Consider the following 18,050-nt stretch of genomic DNA (forward strand, 5'->3'; position numbering starts at 1 on the left):
GCGATAAACCTTTTAAAAGCTAAAATTACAGAGTCGGTATTAAGTTTATACGCAATTTCCAAATGAACGGCTCTTGTAGTCATACACGTAAATAAAACCCCCCATCTCTTTTCACGTGTTCGTTTAACTTGTACAAACATTGGCCCGAAATAATCAACTCCACAATGAGAGAATGGTTTCATTTTAAAGGCTATCCGTGCTTTTGGAAGTGCTGCCATCTTAGGCTCTGCAGGCTTAGCGTTAAGCATTTTACATTGCAAGCATTTGAAAACTAAACTTCTTAGTGAATGACCAAGTCCGATAATCCAATAATCTTGACGTATTTCGTTGAAAACGGTTTCGTGACTGCCATGTAAAAATTTTTCGTGATAATGTTTTATTAATAACTTTGTAAAATTCTCTTTGCTATTTAAAACGATCGGTTCATACTTCAATTTATCGCTGCTTTCCTCGACATTTGCTAGACGTCCACTAATCCGCATTATTCCTTTTTCGTCTAAAAATGGATCTAGACCCAAAAGCTTGCTATCTTTTGAAATTTGTTCTTTTTTGTTTAATGCCGTTATTTCATTAAAGAAAGAAGTTTGTTGCGACATTTTAACACATAGCTCTTCTGCTTTTATTCGCAGATCGATCAACGAGATTTTTTTCTTTTTCATTTTATTAACAACTGACAGTACTCGCAGAACGAAAAAAACCGCGTAAAATCTATTAAATTTTCTTTTACGATATTTAAATAAATCTCTTTTTTAAATTCTTCTTTGCATTCTAAATTTTGATTTAATCGCACGAAAGGTTGATTTGGCCAGTTCGATTTTGTTTCCCTTAAAAAACGACGGTCCGAGAAACCATCGGCTTTGTTCTTTTAACGCTCCAGGAGTGAAACGCGTGGCGTCATCAGCCGGATTCTCCTTTGTCGGTACCCATCGCCATTCACACCCCTAGGAATTTTTTCGAATTTCATTAAGTCGATTTGCTACAAAAACTTTAAATAGCTTTGGATCTTTTTTCATCCAACATAAAACCGTAACTAAATCTGACCAATAAACACATTTATTTACTTTAAAGTTGTATTCTTTAATTATCATAGATGCAAGGCGAGTAGCCAAAAGCGCGGCTTTAAGCTCGAGTCGCGGAATTGTTGATCCTTTTGTGGGTATTACTCTACTTTTTGCAGCTATAAATAAAGTATAGAATTTATCATTGCTTAAAAAGAAACGCCAGTAAGCTACGGCTGCGTATGCTATCGAACTAGCGTCACAAAAAACGTGTAATTCGGTTTCACGTAATTGAAATTCGCGTAACTGGTAACATCTATCGATCTTGCATGACTTTACAAGCTCTAAATCTTTAATCCATTCCTTCCATTTTAAAAATTCCTTTTCTTTCATTTCTTTTTCCCAAGCAACTTCCGATTTCCAAACTTCCTGCATTAAAATTTTTGAGTGAATAGTGTAAGGAGCTAAAAATCCAAGAGGATTGAAAATCGACATAATAATCGCTAAAAATTCAGTTTTTGTAGGTATCTTATTTCCGGTGATTAATTCATTATTTATTTTTTTGAAATTCGTATTAAATCCAAGTTTATCAAAATGATTGTCCCATTGTAATCCTAAGATTTTCTCTTCGTTAACCTCGATTGAATTTAATGACCGTATAAATGAATTGTTTTTATCTTTGCCATAGAAAATCGATAAATCGTTACTTGACCAGCTGTGCATCTCCCAATTAGCGTGTTTATTAATTTCTGACACTTGATAAACGCGATCTAAAGCTTCAAGGCGCGATTCACAGCTATCTAAGAAATCGTCCATGTAACAATTGTTTTTTTAACTTTTTACGCTCTTCGGATACTTTGATGAAAATAAATCGGCGTTTTTGTCTTTGATAAATAATGCGGTACAAGGGGATGATTTTGCGCCAAACAACATCGAACTCATTAAAAATTCTTGAGGAGGAGTATCCCGATTTCCTCCCCGCCAAAGAAAACGTTGCGCGTCACGATCCTTGTCCCGAATCTTTATTTTTAGAAACATATCGCGCATATCAGATTTTATAGCATAGGTAAATTGACGGAAACGCATTATTACACCAGAAAGAGGACGTAAAAAGTCAGGTCCAGCTAACAGCAAATCATTAAAACTTTTCGAATCTACTTTTGCTGTGGCATCAAAAACCAATCTAACTCTTCTTGGCTTATTAACGTTTTGTACGCCGAAATGAGGTAAGTAGCGAATGATTTTTTCTTTTGGAGTTGCTTTTTCTACTTTAATCGCAAAACCGTTTTCAAATAAACACGTCATTTCTTTTTCATATAGCTGAGCATAAACAGGGTCGCGATCGAATTTCTTTTCCAGATACGTAAGTCTGCGAAGTGCAGGACCCCGACCGCTAGGAAAACATTTGTTGTCTGATTTCCACAAAAGCCCGACTTCCCAAGAGCCATTTACATAACGACTTGTTTTTTCTAATATTCCGAGAGCTCTGTCGTTTTCGATACTACCAGATCTATCGTGCTTAATTCCGAGTGATTCTATATTGAAATAAAACCGAACTAATTTATCGAGTTCAATCAAACAATTTTCATCACTCGAATTTTTTTCAGATTTTTGTTCGATAATACTAACATGTGCTTCATCTTCAAATTGTTCATCAAAATAGCCATGTATTGTCCATCCCAATAAACAACGACTGACAAGTAAAGAATCTTTTTTAATCTCTCTGAATTCATGCGTCATAATAAGGTCGATGTGATCTTGTCCTATTAACATCTTTGGAGGCGCATTCAAGGTGTTTACTCGGATTCCAGTAATTCTTTCGCACATGGACACGATATTTTTATCTATACTTTGCGACGACAAGAGAAAATCATCAACTACTAAAACGTTTTTTATATTGAAAACTGCGCTTTCACTCCTCACCACTACATCTACCTTTTTACTGACGAACGTAATTCCAGCGAGGCTTTTCAAAGACATACTTAATTTTGTATATTTAGCTCCTATTTTTTTTACTATTTCAGAATTAATTAGCGTCGCGGCAGAACCGTCATCAACAAAGGCGTTAATTTCTTCCGAACCATTAGGGCCAATAATTTTTAATTAAAATTCTGTTAATATGATGCGCGGATTAAAATTTTGTGTTTGAAAACACACTTTAAAATTTTCTTTACCTAGTCACAACGCCTTTCCTGATGACGATTCTCCGTGAGATTTTGACGTTGCTGTACGATCTCGATGCAAAAGCTCATGATGTCTTCGATTACATCTTTTGCACAGATCTTTTTTACAGTCTTTCTTAAGGTGATCTGATTGCAAGCAATTGAAACATAATTTTCGCAATTTAACGAATTTCCAACGATTGACAAGAGTTGATTTCAAAAATTCTTTACAGTTACTTATGCTGTGATTTTCGAGTTTACAAATTGTGCATTTTAAATCACTCTCGATAATATTTACATCAGAGCTTTTATCGATTTTAGTTAAAAATACACTTCGTTCATTTCGAGCATTCCGATTCACACGTTCGAATGCGCTTTTTACTTCAGAATGGGAAGGTAACACGTTTACACCGGAAACTAAAATAATCTCGGCTTCTTCGAACAAAAAATCGGATAATTTCTCTAGATCAGGCTTTCTGTGTCCCTCGAAAGCAGCATATCGAATGTAGCGGTCAATCATTGAATCAGGCATTTTTTTTATCGTCTCGCTCAACAGGTTGGAACTGAACAAGTAGCCTTGTTTGCTTAAAGATTTTATAGCTGCTACGGAATTTTTTAATCGAGTCGCGACTTCAACTAAGTTACTTTTTTGCGCGTCAATTCGCGGTAAACTTTGCACGTCGTTCAAAATCTTTTGTAAAATCACATTATTGTTTCCGAATCTCATTTCCAGCGTCTTTATTATTTCATTCGTACTGTTTCTGGCTACAAAAAAAGCGTTGGTAGCATCGCGAGCATCACCCCTTAACGATTCGGAAAGTCTGAGTAGATTCTCCTGGCTTGTATAGCCATTTTTTGCGGTTGACAATTCATATGCTTGCTTAAATTTTTTCCAATCAAGTGGATCTCCAGTAAACGTTGGCAAAGATTTAGATGTTATTCTGTTCAATAATGCAGAATTATTAGTCTGAAAACTAGCTTGTTGATTGGCCGTCAAAGAACTCTCAATAGCCTTTGCCAACCTACTTAGGACCTCGCCTAAATCTGTTTGATTTTTTGTACTATGTATTTAAGTATTAAAATTTCTGCTCGAAAAATCACGATTTAAGCTCTCTTCACTACCTGACGTTTCGTCAAAATCGCTCTCACTGCCAAGCAGGTCATCTTCTTCGTATACTGATTGATTCAGATCAACCTTGGGACGTGGTGATGGTGTACGTCGTTGCTGTTGTCGGTGGTGTCGAGCTGCAAGAGCTTCATCAGGATCGACACGGTGAAATACGAAACGTGCGTGTCCTGCAGCTGGAGGGACGACCGGATCCACCGCAAGGTCAACGTCAGGATCAACGTAGTAACGTGGTGCTCGTGCGCTGGAACGCCGACCTCATCGACGTGACGATGCTGCGCTCAACCGCGGGCTAGGGCTGAAAAAGAGACTGGGGCGATAGGAATCGCCTCGAGGTAAGGTGCCGCTGGGGCGCCGACCTTATCAGCGTGACGATGCTGCGCTCGACCGCGGGCTAAGGCTGGAGCCGGTGTGATCAGAGCTGGTGCTATTTCCGCCTCATCATCATCATGAGCGGGAGGGAGATTTGCCGCTGCTGCTCCTCGCACCGTTTGTACGTCATTGCCATTCAGCTGCAAACCTCTGAAGTTGATGGGTGGTTCTCTGCCTCCCGGTGCTTCCCAAAACCAATTCAGCCTTGGAAACTCTTCTAAATCCATTTCCGAGAGAACGCTGTCATTTTCCTCCTCGAAAAGTCGTTGCCGTCGAGCTGGTGGTCCACCTTCAGACGGGCTTTGATTTCTCCGCATATTCCGAAGCGCGACGGAGACAGAACGAAAAGGATTTTTCTTTTTTTTTTGGGAATATTCACTTAAAGTTTGTTTCCCGGCCGATGCACCAAAAAATGTTACCGACTTGTTTTACGAAATAAAACCGTGCAACATTTATTTTTCTTAAACTGATTTATTGATACGTGTTGTCTCTACGACGACTTGACAGAGACTATTTTTAGAAAAAAACTAGCACGCTCGCTTGAAGTTACTATATAAACAAAAAATATAAAGAACTAGTTGTCAAGGAAACGATCGTCGTTTCACAGAATAAAATCGCGCCGTGACCGAACGCCTGTGAGGGATACGAAATCTCTCGCTACGTGGCTCTTCTCACTTTACCGATTTCTGAAGTAATCGTGTGAGAAAAGATAGGTGCTCCCAATCAGCCCTTATGTGACCGACCATAACACGATCTCAAAGCTGTATTGAATACTCGCTATGTTGACACGCCTTTACACTGTTAAATAATAATTAACAACAAAAAAAAACGAACGTTAACAAACAATAAAAAATTACCATGTTACAACACAAGGTAACGTAAGAATAGGCTCCTACGTTGTTGTATTTATTTTATTTTCAATTAAAACAGCAAGGACGTGCCCTAGAATGTGTGGGGATAGGCGCTTGTGTTGATTTTTTATTTATTATTTATATTTAGAGAAGCCAGTGAGGGTTGTGTAAAAATTGGCACTTGTATTTTTATTGTTTATATAATAAATAATTAATAAACGAATAAGCGCCCTGGGTTATGTGGGAACTGGCGCTTGTTTCATTGTTTTATTTATCATAAATAAATAAAGAGAAAAGTGAGCAACCCAGGTTGTATAGAAATTAGACCTTATTTTGTTATTTTATTTACTATAATAACAAAAACAACCAGTAAGCGCCCCAAGTTGTGTGGGGATTGGATCTTGTTTCGTTGTTTTATACATCATAAATATTCAATGAGACCAGTAATCACCCCGGGTTGTGTGAGGATTGGCGCTTGTTTTATTGTTTAATACATCATAAATAACTTAAGGGACCTGTATGAGCCATGGGTTGTGTGGGAATAGGCTCTTGCGTTACTGTACTTATTATAAATAATTTAAGCAACCAGTTCACGCCCTATGTTGAGCAGGGATAGGCGCTTGTACTGTTATTTTATGTATTAATAATACTTAAAGCAGCCAGTAAGCACCCACGAGTTGTGTGGGGATTGGCATATATTTTATTAATTTATCTATTATTAACACTCAAAGTAAGCAGTAAGGGGCCCAGGTTGTGTTAGAATTGGCGCTTGTTCTATTATTTTATTTATTGTAAATAATTAAAGCAACCAGTAAGCATTCCAGATTGTAAGGAAATTTGTGCTTGTGTCATCATTTTTTTATTAATAACAAATGACTAAACTACCCAAAAAGTGCTTTGTATCACGTAAAGATAAGCTTTTGCATAATTATATTTATTATAAACAATGAGAGCGATTAGTAAGCTCCTTAGGTTGTGTTGTGATAGGCACTTGCGTTATTATTTTATTTATTATAAATACTTAAAGTGTTGGTATAGCTCTTGATTTATATTTTTAATCATTATTAATAATTGAAGCGACTAGTAAGCGCTCCGAGAAGTGGAAATTGGCGCTTGTTTCATTATTGTATTTATTATAAAAACTTAAAGTAGCTAGTAAGGGGCCTGGTTCCTGTAAACATTGGCGCTTGTTTGATCATGTTATATAATATAAATTATTTACGAAACAAATAAGCGCCCCCGGTAGTGTGTGAATAGGCTCTTGCGTTATCATACTCATTATAAGTAATTAAAAGGACTAGTAAGCGCCTGTTGTTGTGCGTAGATTGGCGCATGTTATATTTTTTTATTAATCACAAATCATTAAAGCAGTCAGTAAGCACACCAGGTTATGTGTGGATAGGCTGTTTCGTTATTATTTTATGGATTATAAATAATACGAGCACCCGGTAAACTCCCTAAGTTGTGTGGGGATAGGCGCTTGTGTTGTTATTCTATTCATTGAAAATACTCAAAGCAGCTACTAAGGGCCCTGAGTTATGTGGAAACAGGCACTTACGTAGTTATTTTATGTATTTCAAAAAATTAAAGCGACCAGTAAGTGACACGGATTGTGTTAAACTAGGCGCTTGTGATGTTATTTTATCTATTATAAATACTTACAGCTCTGGTTTTACTGACATATATAATGTATATAATTTTGAAAACCAGTAAACAAGCAAGGTTATGTGAGAATAGGCTCCCAAGTCATTGTATTTATTTTATTAATAATAAAAACAGCTACAACGTGCCCGGGGTTGTGTGGAAATTGTCACTTGTTTTTTCATTCTATACTATCAATAATTAAAAAAAAACAGTAAGCGCCTTAGATTATGTGGGAACTGGCGCTATTTTCATTGTTATATATATTATAAATAAATAAAGGGACCAGTAAGCAATCAGGGTTGTATGGAAATTAGAACTTATTTTGTTATTTTATCAACTATAAATAATAGAAACAACCAGTCAGCACCCTAGTTTGTGTTGGGATAGGTGCTTATTTATTGTATTATTGATCATGAATACTTCAAGAGACCAGCGCCCGAAGTTGTGCAGGGATTTGCGCTTGATTCATTGTTTTATTTACTATGAATAATAAAAGCGACCAGTCAGCAATCTGGATTTTGTAGAAATTGGCTTTTGTTTTATTGTTTTATATATTATATATATTTAAAGTGACTAGTAAGGGTGCTGGGTTATGTAGGATTAGGCTCTTGCGTTATTATATTTACTTTATCAATAATTAAAGCTACTAGTCATTATACCGGGTTGTGTAGGGACCAGCGCTTGTTTTATTATTTTATATACTTTAAATAATTAAAGAAACCAGTAAGCACCCTAGGTTGTGTTCAGTTAGGTGCTTGTTTTATACGTGTATTTAGAAGAAATCTTCGAAGAAACCAGTAAGCACACTGGGTTATGTGGAGGTAGGCTCGTCATCATTATATTTATTCTATAAATAATATAATTCAAAATAATAATATAAGTATAAATAACATAATAACACAAACGCCAATCCTCACAAAATCCTAGGCCGTATCTTGTCACTAAAATTATTTGTAATAAATAAAATAATAAAATAAACGCCAATCCAAACACAAATCGGAGAGCTCACTGGCTGCTTTAAGTATTTGTAATTAATAATAAAATAGCACAAACCCTAATCCCCACACAACCAGGGGCTTTTACTGGCTTTTTTCAGTATTTATAATAAATAGAATGATAACACAAGCGCCTATCACAACACAACCAGGGGCGATTACTGGTCGCTTTAATTATTTATATTAATTATAATAACGCAAGAGCCTATTCCCACTTATTTAAAGGCACTTACTAGCTGCTTTAATCATTTGTGATTAATAAAAGAATGACACAAGCGCAAATCCCTTTACAATTGAGGGTGCTTTCTGGTCGCTTTAATTATTTATAATAAATAAAACAATAAAACAAGCCACATACCCACAAAACCGGGGACGCTTACTTTCTGCTTCAAGTATTTACAATGAATAAAGTAAAAAAGACAAGAGCCAATCCCCACAAAATCAGGGATTCTTACTGTTCGCTTCCATTATTTATAATAAACAAATTAATAACATAAGCCTCAATCCCCACACAACCCAGGGCGCTTACTGGCTGCTTTACTTATAGATAAAGTAAATATCATGACGCAAGAGCTTATCTTCACGTTACCCAGAGTGCTTACTGGTTTCTCTAATTATAGTACATAAAATAATGAAACAAGCGCCAATTCCCACAGAACCCAGGGCACCCACTGGTCGTTTTATTAATTCATAAGAAATTAAATAGTGTAACAAGCGCCAATTTCCACACAAAACGGGTCGCTTACTGGCTGCTTCAAGTATCTATAATAAATAAGCGCCAATCCCTACACATCACAGGATGCTTACTAAATGCTTGATGTATTAATAAAATAAAATAATAACACAAATGCCAATACCCACATATTCTAGGGCGCTTACTTGTCTCTTTAATTGTTAATGATATATAAAATAATAAAACTAGCTCCAATCTGTACACAACCTGGGGCCTTAACTATTTTAAATATTTATAATAATTAAAATAATATCAGCGCCTATTTCAACACAATCCAAGGCGCTTACTGTCAGTGTTAAATGATCATAATAAATAAATTAATAACACTGTTTCGAGTCCCCACATAATCCAGCGCTCTTACTTGTCAGTTTAGTTACTTATAATATTTAAAAACATAAACAAAGCAACGATTCCTACACAACTTTGGTTGCTCAATGTTCACTTTGATTATTTATAATAAATAAAACAATACAACAAGCGCTTATTTCCACTCAACTCAGGGCACTTACTGGCAACTTGAATTATTAATAAAATATTTATAATGACGCACGAGCCTATTCTCACATAACCAAGGGAGCTTACCGGTTTTTTTTATTATTTAAAATATATAAAATAGTAAATCAAGCGCCAATCCTTACACAAACCGGACTTCTTAGTGGCTGCTTTAAGTATTTACAATAAATAAAATAGTAACACAAGCGCAAATCCCCACAAAATTTGGGGCGCTTACTGGTTAGTTGCATTAATTATAATAAACAAAATAATAACACAAGCGCCTTTCAAAACACAACCTGGGGAATTTGTTGGTCGCTTTTATTATTTATAATAAGTATAATAATGCAAGAGCCTATCTTTACATCACCCGGGGAGCTTACTGGCTGCTTTAATCACAGGTAAATAATGATACAGTAACACAAGGGCTCATCTACACACAACTTAAGGTACTAACTATTCGATTGTAATTTTTTTATACATAAAATAATAACGCAACATTCTATCTCAACATTACCTGGGGCTCTTACTTGCTCCTTTAAATATTTATAATAAGTATAATAACGCAAAAGCCTACCCCCACATAACCCAGGGTGCTTACTAGTTTTTTTAATTATTTATCATACTAATATATAAAGCAAAGTCGCTAAAACCGTTGTAATCGCTAACCACGAAAACTACTGAACCGATTTTGCTAAAATTTTGCACACTGATTTATGATGCTTCCTAGATAATTTTAGTATAGTTTTTATCTTAAAAAATTTAATAATAATAATAGCAATAAATGAACTCAAATTTTTGCAAAAATACGCCAGCTTTTCACTTTAGTTCAGTAAAATCCACTAGGTGGCATCGACATAAAATTGAGGCTACCTGCAACAGAATTAAATAAGTGTGGTTATAATACGCCAGAGCATCTCGGTAACTGATGAAATCGTACTTTGGCAGTTCAACGAGCTGCATGGAGAATGTAGATGATAGTCGTGCAGCTGGATATCTTGGTTACGGACGACACTCTTCTCTAAGGGGAAAATGACCTAGGTCTACATTCACCCTAAATCTCCACGAGTGCCACCAATAAAAAATTATTTTAGCTGATGACGTCTCTGGCGAAATACCAGAAGACATATCTACCCAGAGCACGACCTGCTCCAACCCTTCAGAGTTGTGTGGCAGTTCCACTATCCCGCCTGGTGCAGTCAGAGAATTTATGGCTACAAATGTAAGCCAGGAAAAACAGCTCTGATGGGCACGGGCAGCCACAACGGCTACCTTCTTAGTCATCGCGTCCCCAACGCGCTTACCCACATGTCCCCATCTAACGATGAGTGGTTGGTTATCCGGGGAACGACTCGAAGACGAGATATTCTTTGGTCAGCGGCGAACCTCCCTCCATCACAATCCCTGTACATAGAGACTCCCAGAGTAAGAATCAAGCTATCCGTAGCCAGCTCTTCATCATCAGGAATAATAATAAAGAATAGCCTGGAAGTTTCACCACTGGCGCTTTTTAGGGCCATTATAAGTATTTACGTTCCCTACTTCACCATCAATTTCATCGGTTCTTTTTAGGGGACACCTAAGTGTAAACTAACTTGCTAACAAATATATTTTTACTACCATTTCCGGAAGCGATTCGTTGACTAAAAGACTATATTAACTGAAGACGGGCACTATTAAACCAAGTCAGTCATTCACTGGCAGACGTAACCTGCGGAGTTGTTCTTCGCAAGGCTGGAAAACCCGGTGACCAACGTTCCTATATTACCCTCTCGACTCTAAGCATTCAACCAGGAATCACTGATCCTCTCCAAGATCTGCGCTGGGCAAACCTATAACAGCTTTGAAGGAAAAAAAACTTGAGCCAACGGGACAGCCTTCACTGGACAAGTATCAGTAACCAATCTCCCCATCTAAGATCACCAAAACAACTGAATCTGCAAATAAAAAAGGTGCTTTAGACACTTACGTCTTGGACGTTATATCGGGAGACGTTGGGAAAGAGCACTACAACTAGCTCCAAAGCTTCAGACTTTGTAATTTTTCTCCCGATCAGTCTGGGTCTTCAACAGCAAGCCAGAGAAGATCACCCTGAGGTATCCAGGCAGTCACAATTGCTGTTAACTGAAGTCAAGAAAGAGTTAACTTAAGAAGCTCACACGTCTTTTTTAGGGCCATCGGACGTCAAACTACCTTGCCAACAAATATATTAGAACTTAAGAAAGTTGACAGAAAACAGCCTTTAGGGGTCACAAAAATTTTAAGCATGCCAAAAGTCGCAAGAGGGTGAATTGAAAGAAAAACTTCAAATGTATCTAATAAATACAATTTTACTTAGGCGTCAAGAAACTGACCCAGAAAATTTATCGAGATTGGAACAGCAGCGTCAAAATCGACAAATAAAGAATCCATTACGTGAGAGATCAGCTTTTTATTGTACCCTCACAGCAATCTCTAAAATCTTTAAAGATCCTACTTCAGATTTTCAAATAAGTAGAAAATGTATTTGTGTTTTTGTAGCAATACAAAATGTAGGGCTTAAGGTCCAGGACTTTGTTGCTCTGGTAATAAAGTTGTGAGATAAGAGAAAAAAAATTTTTTTTTAATATAAATTTTTTGGGAGTTTAAAGTCTTAACACCTTTAAAAAATAGCCCTTTTCGTGAATAACGCGGGAGAAACTGCAAATCAACTGCTCCTTATGGCCACCGATTTTTGACCAAATAAACTATATGGATTCCGGAAAAATATGTTTTTAATAAGAAGATTTTTGTTCTGAGATGTGTCAGGAATATGTGTAAAATTTCTAACTAAAAACGTTTCACATTACATGTCAACACACTACGGTGTTTTATTTAGTAAGTCTTGGGCGAAGCCTAGACGGGGAGCTGTTAGTAGTATATAAAATAACAAAACAAGTGCCAGTCCCCACACAACCCAGGATGATGACTAGTCGCTTTAATTATTGATAAAGTAAATATAATAACGCAAAAGCCTCATCCTACATAACCAAGCACGCTTACTAGTCGCTTTAAATATATTTAATCTGTTCGCTTGTTTGAATTCGCCGCCCGTTGTGTCCTAAGCCTCTTGGAGTCACCGAGAAAGTCGCTGCTTGGCGGATCAAGAAAGTGCCTGTCTGTTGTTTTTGACTTCGGTGGACTCGCAGTGTGCGTCTTAAAAAAAGCAAGCAAGCCTTGTATCTATTTACTGCCTTGTGTAAAAAAAAGCCTGGTGTAATTTTCATCTCGCACTGTGTACCAAGTAAAAGGGATTTCTTTAACATTGGCCCTTTGAACCGGATACAAATCCAAAATGTAAGTGAAGTTTTGACTACTGATAAGAGTATACCTGGGGAGGACTCGCCAAGCCGTGAGTGAGGTTATGTGCTCGCCATGTGTAGACTGTTGCGACATATAGATTCGATCAGGGGTACTTTCACGGTGCGGGGCTTTGTATGTGATGGGGATGGCTCGCCGAGCTGCGAGATGGATCAGCTATGGTATGCAAGTAGTAAGGCTCGCCACGCTGCGAGCATTGTTGGAGAGCACCTCACTGTGCAAACTCAGCACGAGAAACGCTCATTACTTGGAGGTGGATCATGGTCGTGCACACAGTCGCATATTGTGAACGGCGTGCGAATTGGATCCAGACACGACGTTTGTCAAGTTTACACTTGTCCGAAAGGCCCTCTCTCTCGCGCGCACACCTGAGTCCCTCAGAGTCTTGGAGCCACAAAAGCCGGCACGATGCTTATCACCCGAGCTCGCATCTCACCATTACGGCTTTCCTGACGGGTAAAGGGGCTTGACCTGACACGCGATACACTCCTCACTCTCGGGCTGGCTACCCCTCTGCCGACCAAATGATGATGGATCCCGCCTATGCCAAAATCCAATGTTGACTGCGGATGTTTCAGGGTGAACGAGAGCCAGAGCACCACTCTCACAACCCAGAAGTCCCTACAGGCGATGATTGAACGTCTCGCTCATTCAGTTGAAGCATCAAAGCAGTGGACAAGCAGTCTTGTCAAAGCTTGAATGGGATTGCTCGACAATGACTGGGCAACTTTTCAAGCCAATCACCTAGAGCTGCTCCGATAAGTATCCGAGAGCGAAGCCAAGGAGCGAAACGAGTTGTACGCAAGTGGGGAGAAAGCATATCTCGATGCCCTTACGCGTCTTCTTGATGCTAAGGAACTCCTCCACTGCAATTCCTCAGACCCTGAATGATCCCAGATCTCGACTAATACATCAAGACGTCGCATTCGCCAGCCTAGTATTGACATACCCGCTTTTTTAGGGCGCCAAGAAAACTGGGAGTCATCCAGGGACCTCTTCAGAGCGTTGACATATGATGATCAACATCTCAGTGATGTGGAAAGACTCTATTACCTTAAATCGTTAGTACAAGGAGATGCCAAAGCAGCTCTCGACACCATCCAGATAGTCAGCTTTAACTACTCAACTGCCTGGAAGCTCTTAGAGACTCGATTTGAGCACAAGCGACTCCTGGTGCAGGATCACATCATGGTGATTAGAAATATTAAGCCATTGCAGAGCGAAACAGCTGATGGTCTGCAAGGATTATTAGATTCTCTTCAGAAACACAGAGACCAACTTCGGGCTCTGCAGCAACCCGTGGATTAATGGGACGCATGGATCATTGCATTTGCAGCCGTGGGCATGGACTCTCTATCTAGAAGAGCATGGGAAGACGAACTTGAAAGTCTGGAAGTCGCTCAGTCTGTCCCCGGTACTGATGTGGCCAGCTTCGAGGTACTGTCAAACTTTCTGCAGCGACGCTGCCACTCTCTTTCATCAACGGCCACCTCTTCTCGTCCTGCCAGTCAAGCCACGCGCGATTCAGCTCCAGCCCTAACACCAACCTCGGCAGGTCGGCATTACCGGTCACTGATGACCCATGTGAACAACTTGACTTGTCCCATCTGCTACATACAACACTACGTTGGCCACTGTGATCAGTTTCGAGAAATGACCACGGCAGATCGGAGAGAGCTCGTCACGAGAGCCAGGTTATGTTTTAATTGCCTCAAGCCAGACCATCCCGCACGGTCCTGCCCTTCGAGTAACGCCTGCTCATCATGCCAGGTTCGTCACCACAGTATGCTGCACGAGAATAAAAAGCGCGAATCAGAGCCCACTACTGATTTCACTCTGGCCAAACGGGCCCATTGGGACTCAGCCACAAAAGAGGACGACAAGGCCAAGCCCACGCAGTCATGATTCACTGCTTGCCCCACAGCCTTAGTGCGCCTCGAAGGCCCCCGTGGACGGACAATCACAGCACGAGCTCTGATCGATGCCTGTTCTGAGGTCACCCACACGTCCATTAAACTAGCGCACAGGCTTAGTTCTCCGTTCGTACCGGCGATGTCGAACATTACTGCAGTAGGCGGCACCTGCGCAACACAATCTACCACCCAGACAACATTACGCCTTTGGTCCCTCGATTGGGTCTTCTCTACACCATTGACGGCACTCTGTGTGCCCTCTCTCGAATTACAAACTCCTTCTGTCGCCGTCGAGCCAATCCTCGTCCGACGTTGCCTCGATATCAACCATGCCACGGACACATCGTTCAGCACTCCAGGTCAGGTTGACATCTTGCTCGGTGCTAATGTAAATCCCCACCTGCTTCAACCCAGACTCATCAAACTGGGAGAGCTTGTAGCTCAGTCCACGATCCTCGGTTGGATATTTACGGGACAAGCGCGCCCATCTCGTCGTCGCTGAGTCTAGTGACTCAAGAGGAGCCAGTCCCATCCTGGCATTATCAATTGATATCTCTGCTCCAACGATTTTGGGAACTTAAGGACATACCCCAGACTCTCCGTACATTTCCGGAGACCGAGGAGTGCGAGAAAGTCTTCGCCCAATACCATCGTAACACGGACGGTCGGTACGTCCTTTGGCTCCCTCTTAAGAAGGCTTGGGCGATTTTGAATTAAATGCTGCCTAGGTCTGAAATTCAGAGATTATATAGATAAAGTTTGCTAGATTTTTTTAGGGAAACAAAATAGGTAGGTCAACACATTTATTTTCGAGAAAATCGCTTGTGAAAATTCGTCATTTTAACACGCAACCTTACGGAACCCGAAATTCAATAGACTACCGTACCGCAATAAAAAGCTGTGGGCCCACACATTAAATTGGTACATGTACTTAAAAGTATAAAGAATCTATCATTTAAAAAAAAGAATAGAATCAACACGTTAAATTTTGAGAAAATAGCGAGGAAAACATCAAACATGAGAATTGTTTTGTTCAGGTACTGTAAGTGCGCATGCGCTGTACATTCCTAAACATACAAGCATGAAAATTTAAGTCTAACACAAGTATAGGTATATAATAGCAGATGAGAGCAAGAGAGTACAGTGTTGTCAGCTTTATCATGTCAGGGCCGTCATCTTTACACAAAGTACCTCGGGAAAACTAATAAATTTTTTAACATCGATTTTTCCAATGACTTTTCCACGTAATATTGCTATTTTGTTCACACATGTGTATAATCAAAATGATTATACAAAAAATATTACAAAAAATCATTTGTATGACAAGTACCCCACAGGGGCCCCTCAATAGATACGACACCAAATGCCCAAGCCTCCTTAAGCGTGACGGCCTATCAATGCTAGGAAACAGCTTGTCAGGCGCAACGGCCTCACTTTGCCATTTGCACCGACGTTTGGAACGTGATCCCAAGATGGCAGCTGAATACAAGCGTTTGATGGAGGAATACTTAACCTGTGGACATATGCGCCTATTGACCGATGAGGAGATCCAAAACGCCTTATACCCGGTCAATTATATCCCGCATCATGGCATATGGCAGACTGAGGACCAACGGAAGAAACTTCGTATTGTTTTCAATGCATCCCACCCAACTTCCTCTGGCCGCAGCCTCAATCATGCGCTATACGCTGGTCCCAAGTTACAGGCATCACTACCTAACGTCATCCTGCGAAGGCGTATGCATCGATTTGCTTTCTGCACGGACATCTGTATGATGTTTCGTCAAATCTGGATTGATGAAAGAGATGCCAACCTTCAGCGGATCGTATCGAGCCCTGACGGATCTTGCCCACCCCAACACTACCGCCTGTTGACTGTCACCTACGGAACGTCACGTGCACCGTATCTGTTGCTCCGCACCATTCAACAACTGTGTGAAGATGAAGGTCCATCCTGGCCCCAAGCTATTCCAATCATCATGAAGGATCGTTATGCTGATGACATTCTTTCCAGTGCAGATGATCTTGCGGCTGCTCGACTTCGGCGCGATCATGTCATAGGCCTATTGCAGTATGGCGGACTTCCTCCACGTAAATGGGAGGCCAACACCCCGGAGCTCCTGAATGATCTTTCCGAGGACTGGCTTTTGCGGCGCACTTGGCGGCAGCTCAGCACCGACGGGCTTATCAGTGAACTCGGACTTAGCTGGGACTGAGTCACCAATCACTTCCAACTGACGCCACCTTCCCTCCCCAATCAGCCAGTCACTAAACGAACCGTCCTTGCAGGACTAGCACGTCTATTCGACCCATGTGGCTGGTTCGCTCCCACGATTTTTATCGCCAAGCTGCTAATCCAGGATCTTTGGCGAGCTCGTTTGGACTGGGATGCCCCCATACCAGCCTCGATGGCCCGCAGATGGTCGCTCTTTTTATCTAATCTCCAAGAGGTCCAGGATGCAACGATACCACGCTGGATTTCGAACCAACCATCTTTTGAACTGCAACTGCACGCATTCGCAGATACCAGTCGACGTGCCATGGCAGCCGTAGTTTATTCGAGAGTTCAAAGCGCTACGGGAGAAGTTTGCGTCTCCCTTCTCCTTGCAAGAACGAAGTTGTACTCGATCAGAAGTCTTCAGCTGGCTTCAACCCCAACAGCTCATATGACGATCCCGCGTTTAGAGCTGAGAGCAGCTCTGCTCGCTACTCGACTACTCTGTTCAACCGCCCAGGAACTTTCCATGCCGATCGATAATTGCTACGCATGGAGCGACTTCCAAATTGTGCTACATTGGATTCGATCGGCTGAACCCGTAAACAACGCCTTGGTCAATAATTACGTCGCTCATATCCAAGAACTCCTTCCGCCTCGCATTTGGAGATACGTTCCTACTGAGTCTAATCCAGCAGATGTGGCTTCATGAGGGATTGACTTTCCGACGTTGAAACTCCAGCCCACATGGTGGACAGGACCTCATTGGTTAAGCCACCCGCCAGAGGACTGGCCTCAGGATGCCCCTGACTCTTCAACTTCCAGCGAGCCACCCTCTCCACCGACAATTCAGATTTGCTGCACTACGCAGCGTACGTCTCACTCAATCTTAGAGAAATTCTTAAACTTGGATTGACTCCTCCGCTTCCTCGCTCGCTTACATCGGTGAGTATGACGACGTCTCGGTCGAGATTATAATACTCAGATCCTTTTCCCATTGACAGCGTCAGATTTTTAAGAATCTTATACCACCTGCCTCCACCTCAGCCAGAGCCAGTCGTTTCGGACCGAGATTGAGTTGCTGCAATTGGGGCACCGGCTTCCGGCCAAGCATCCACTGATGCCATTGGCTCCATTTGTCTCGAACGACGGAATTCTTCAGGTGGGAGGACGTCTGCAGCGGTCAGTGCTGAGCTAAAACGAGCAACAT

At 40.5% G+C, this 18,050-nt stretch overlaps 3 protein-coding genes across 3 annotated transcripts; 2 read left to right on the forward strand and 1 right to left on the reverse strand.

Moving 5' to 3' along the window:
- Positions 1-1,829: 1,829 nt before the first annotated feature.
- Positions 1,830-2,978, reverse strand: LOC149374691 (uncharacterized). The gene has a single exon (XM_089592337.1). The coding sequence runs from the start codon at positions 2,976-2,978 to the stop codon at positions 1,830-1,832; it is 1,149 nt and encodes a 382-aa protein (XP_089448463.1).
- A 9,788-nt stretch (positions 2,979-12,766) lies between these two features.
- LOC149374692 (uncharacterized) lies at positions 12,767-14,020 on the forward strand. The gene is made up of 2 exons (XM_089592339.1): positions 12,767-13,030; positions 13,646-14,020. The coding sequence occupies exons 1-2, from the start codon at positions 12,767-12,769 to the stop codon at positions 14,018-14,020; spliced, it is 639 nt and encodes a 212-aa protein (XP_089448465.1).
- A 3,145-nt stretch (positions 14,021-17,165) lies between these two features.
- LOC149374693 (uncharacterized) lies at positions 17,166-17,552 on the forward strand. The gene has a single exon (XM_089592340.1). The coding sequence runs from the start codon at positions 17,166-17,168 to the stop codon at positions 17,550-17,552; it is 387 nt and encodes a 128-aa protein (XP_089448466.1).
- The last annotated feature ends 498 nt before the right edge of the window (positions 17,553-18,050 follow it).

Source organism: Copidosoma floridanum, unplaced genomic scaffold (assembly GCF_036245765.1).
Source record: "Copidosoma floridanum isolate Cflo_tuat_1 unplaced genomic scaffold, Cflo_Japanese_pri ptg000016l, whole genome shotgun sequence".
Lineage (NCBI taxonomy): Eukaryota > Metazoa > Arthropoda > Insecta > Hymenoptera > Encyrtidae > Copidosoma > Copidosoma floridanum.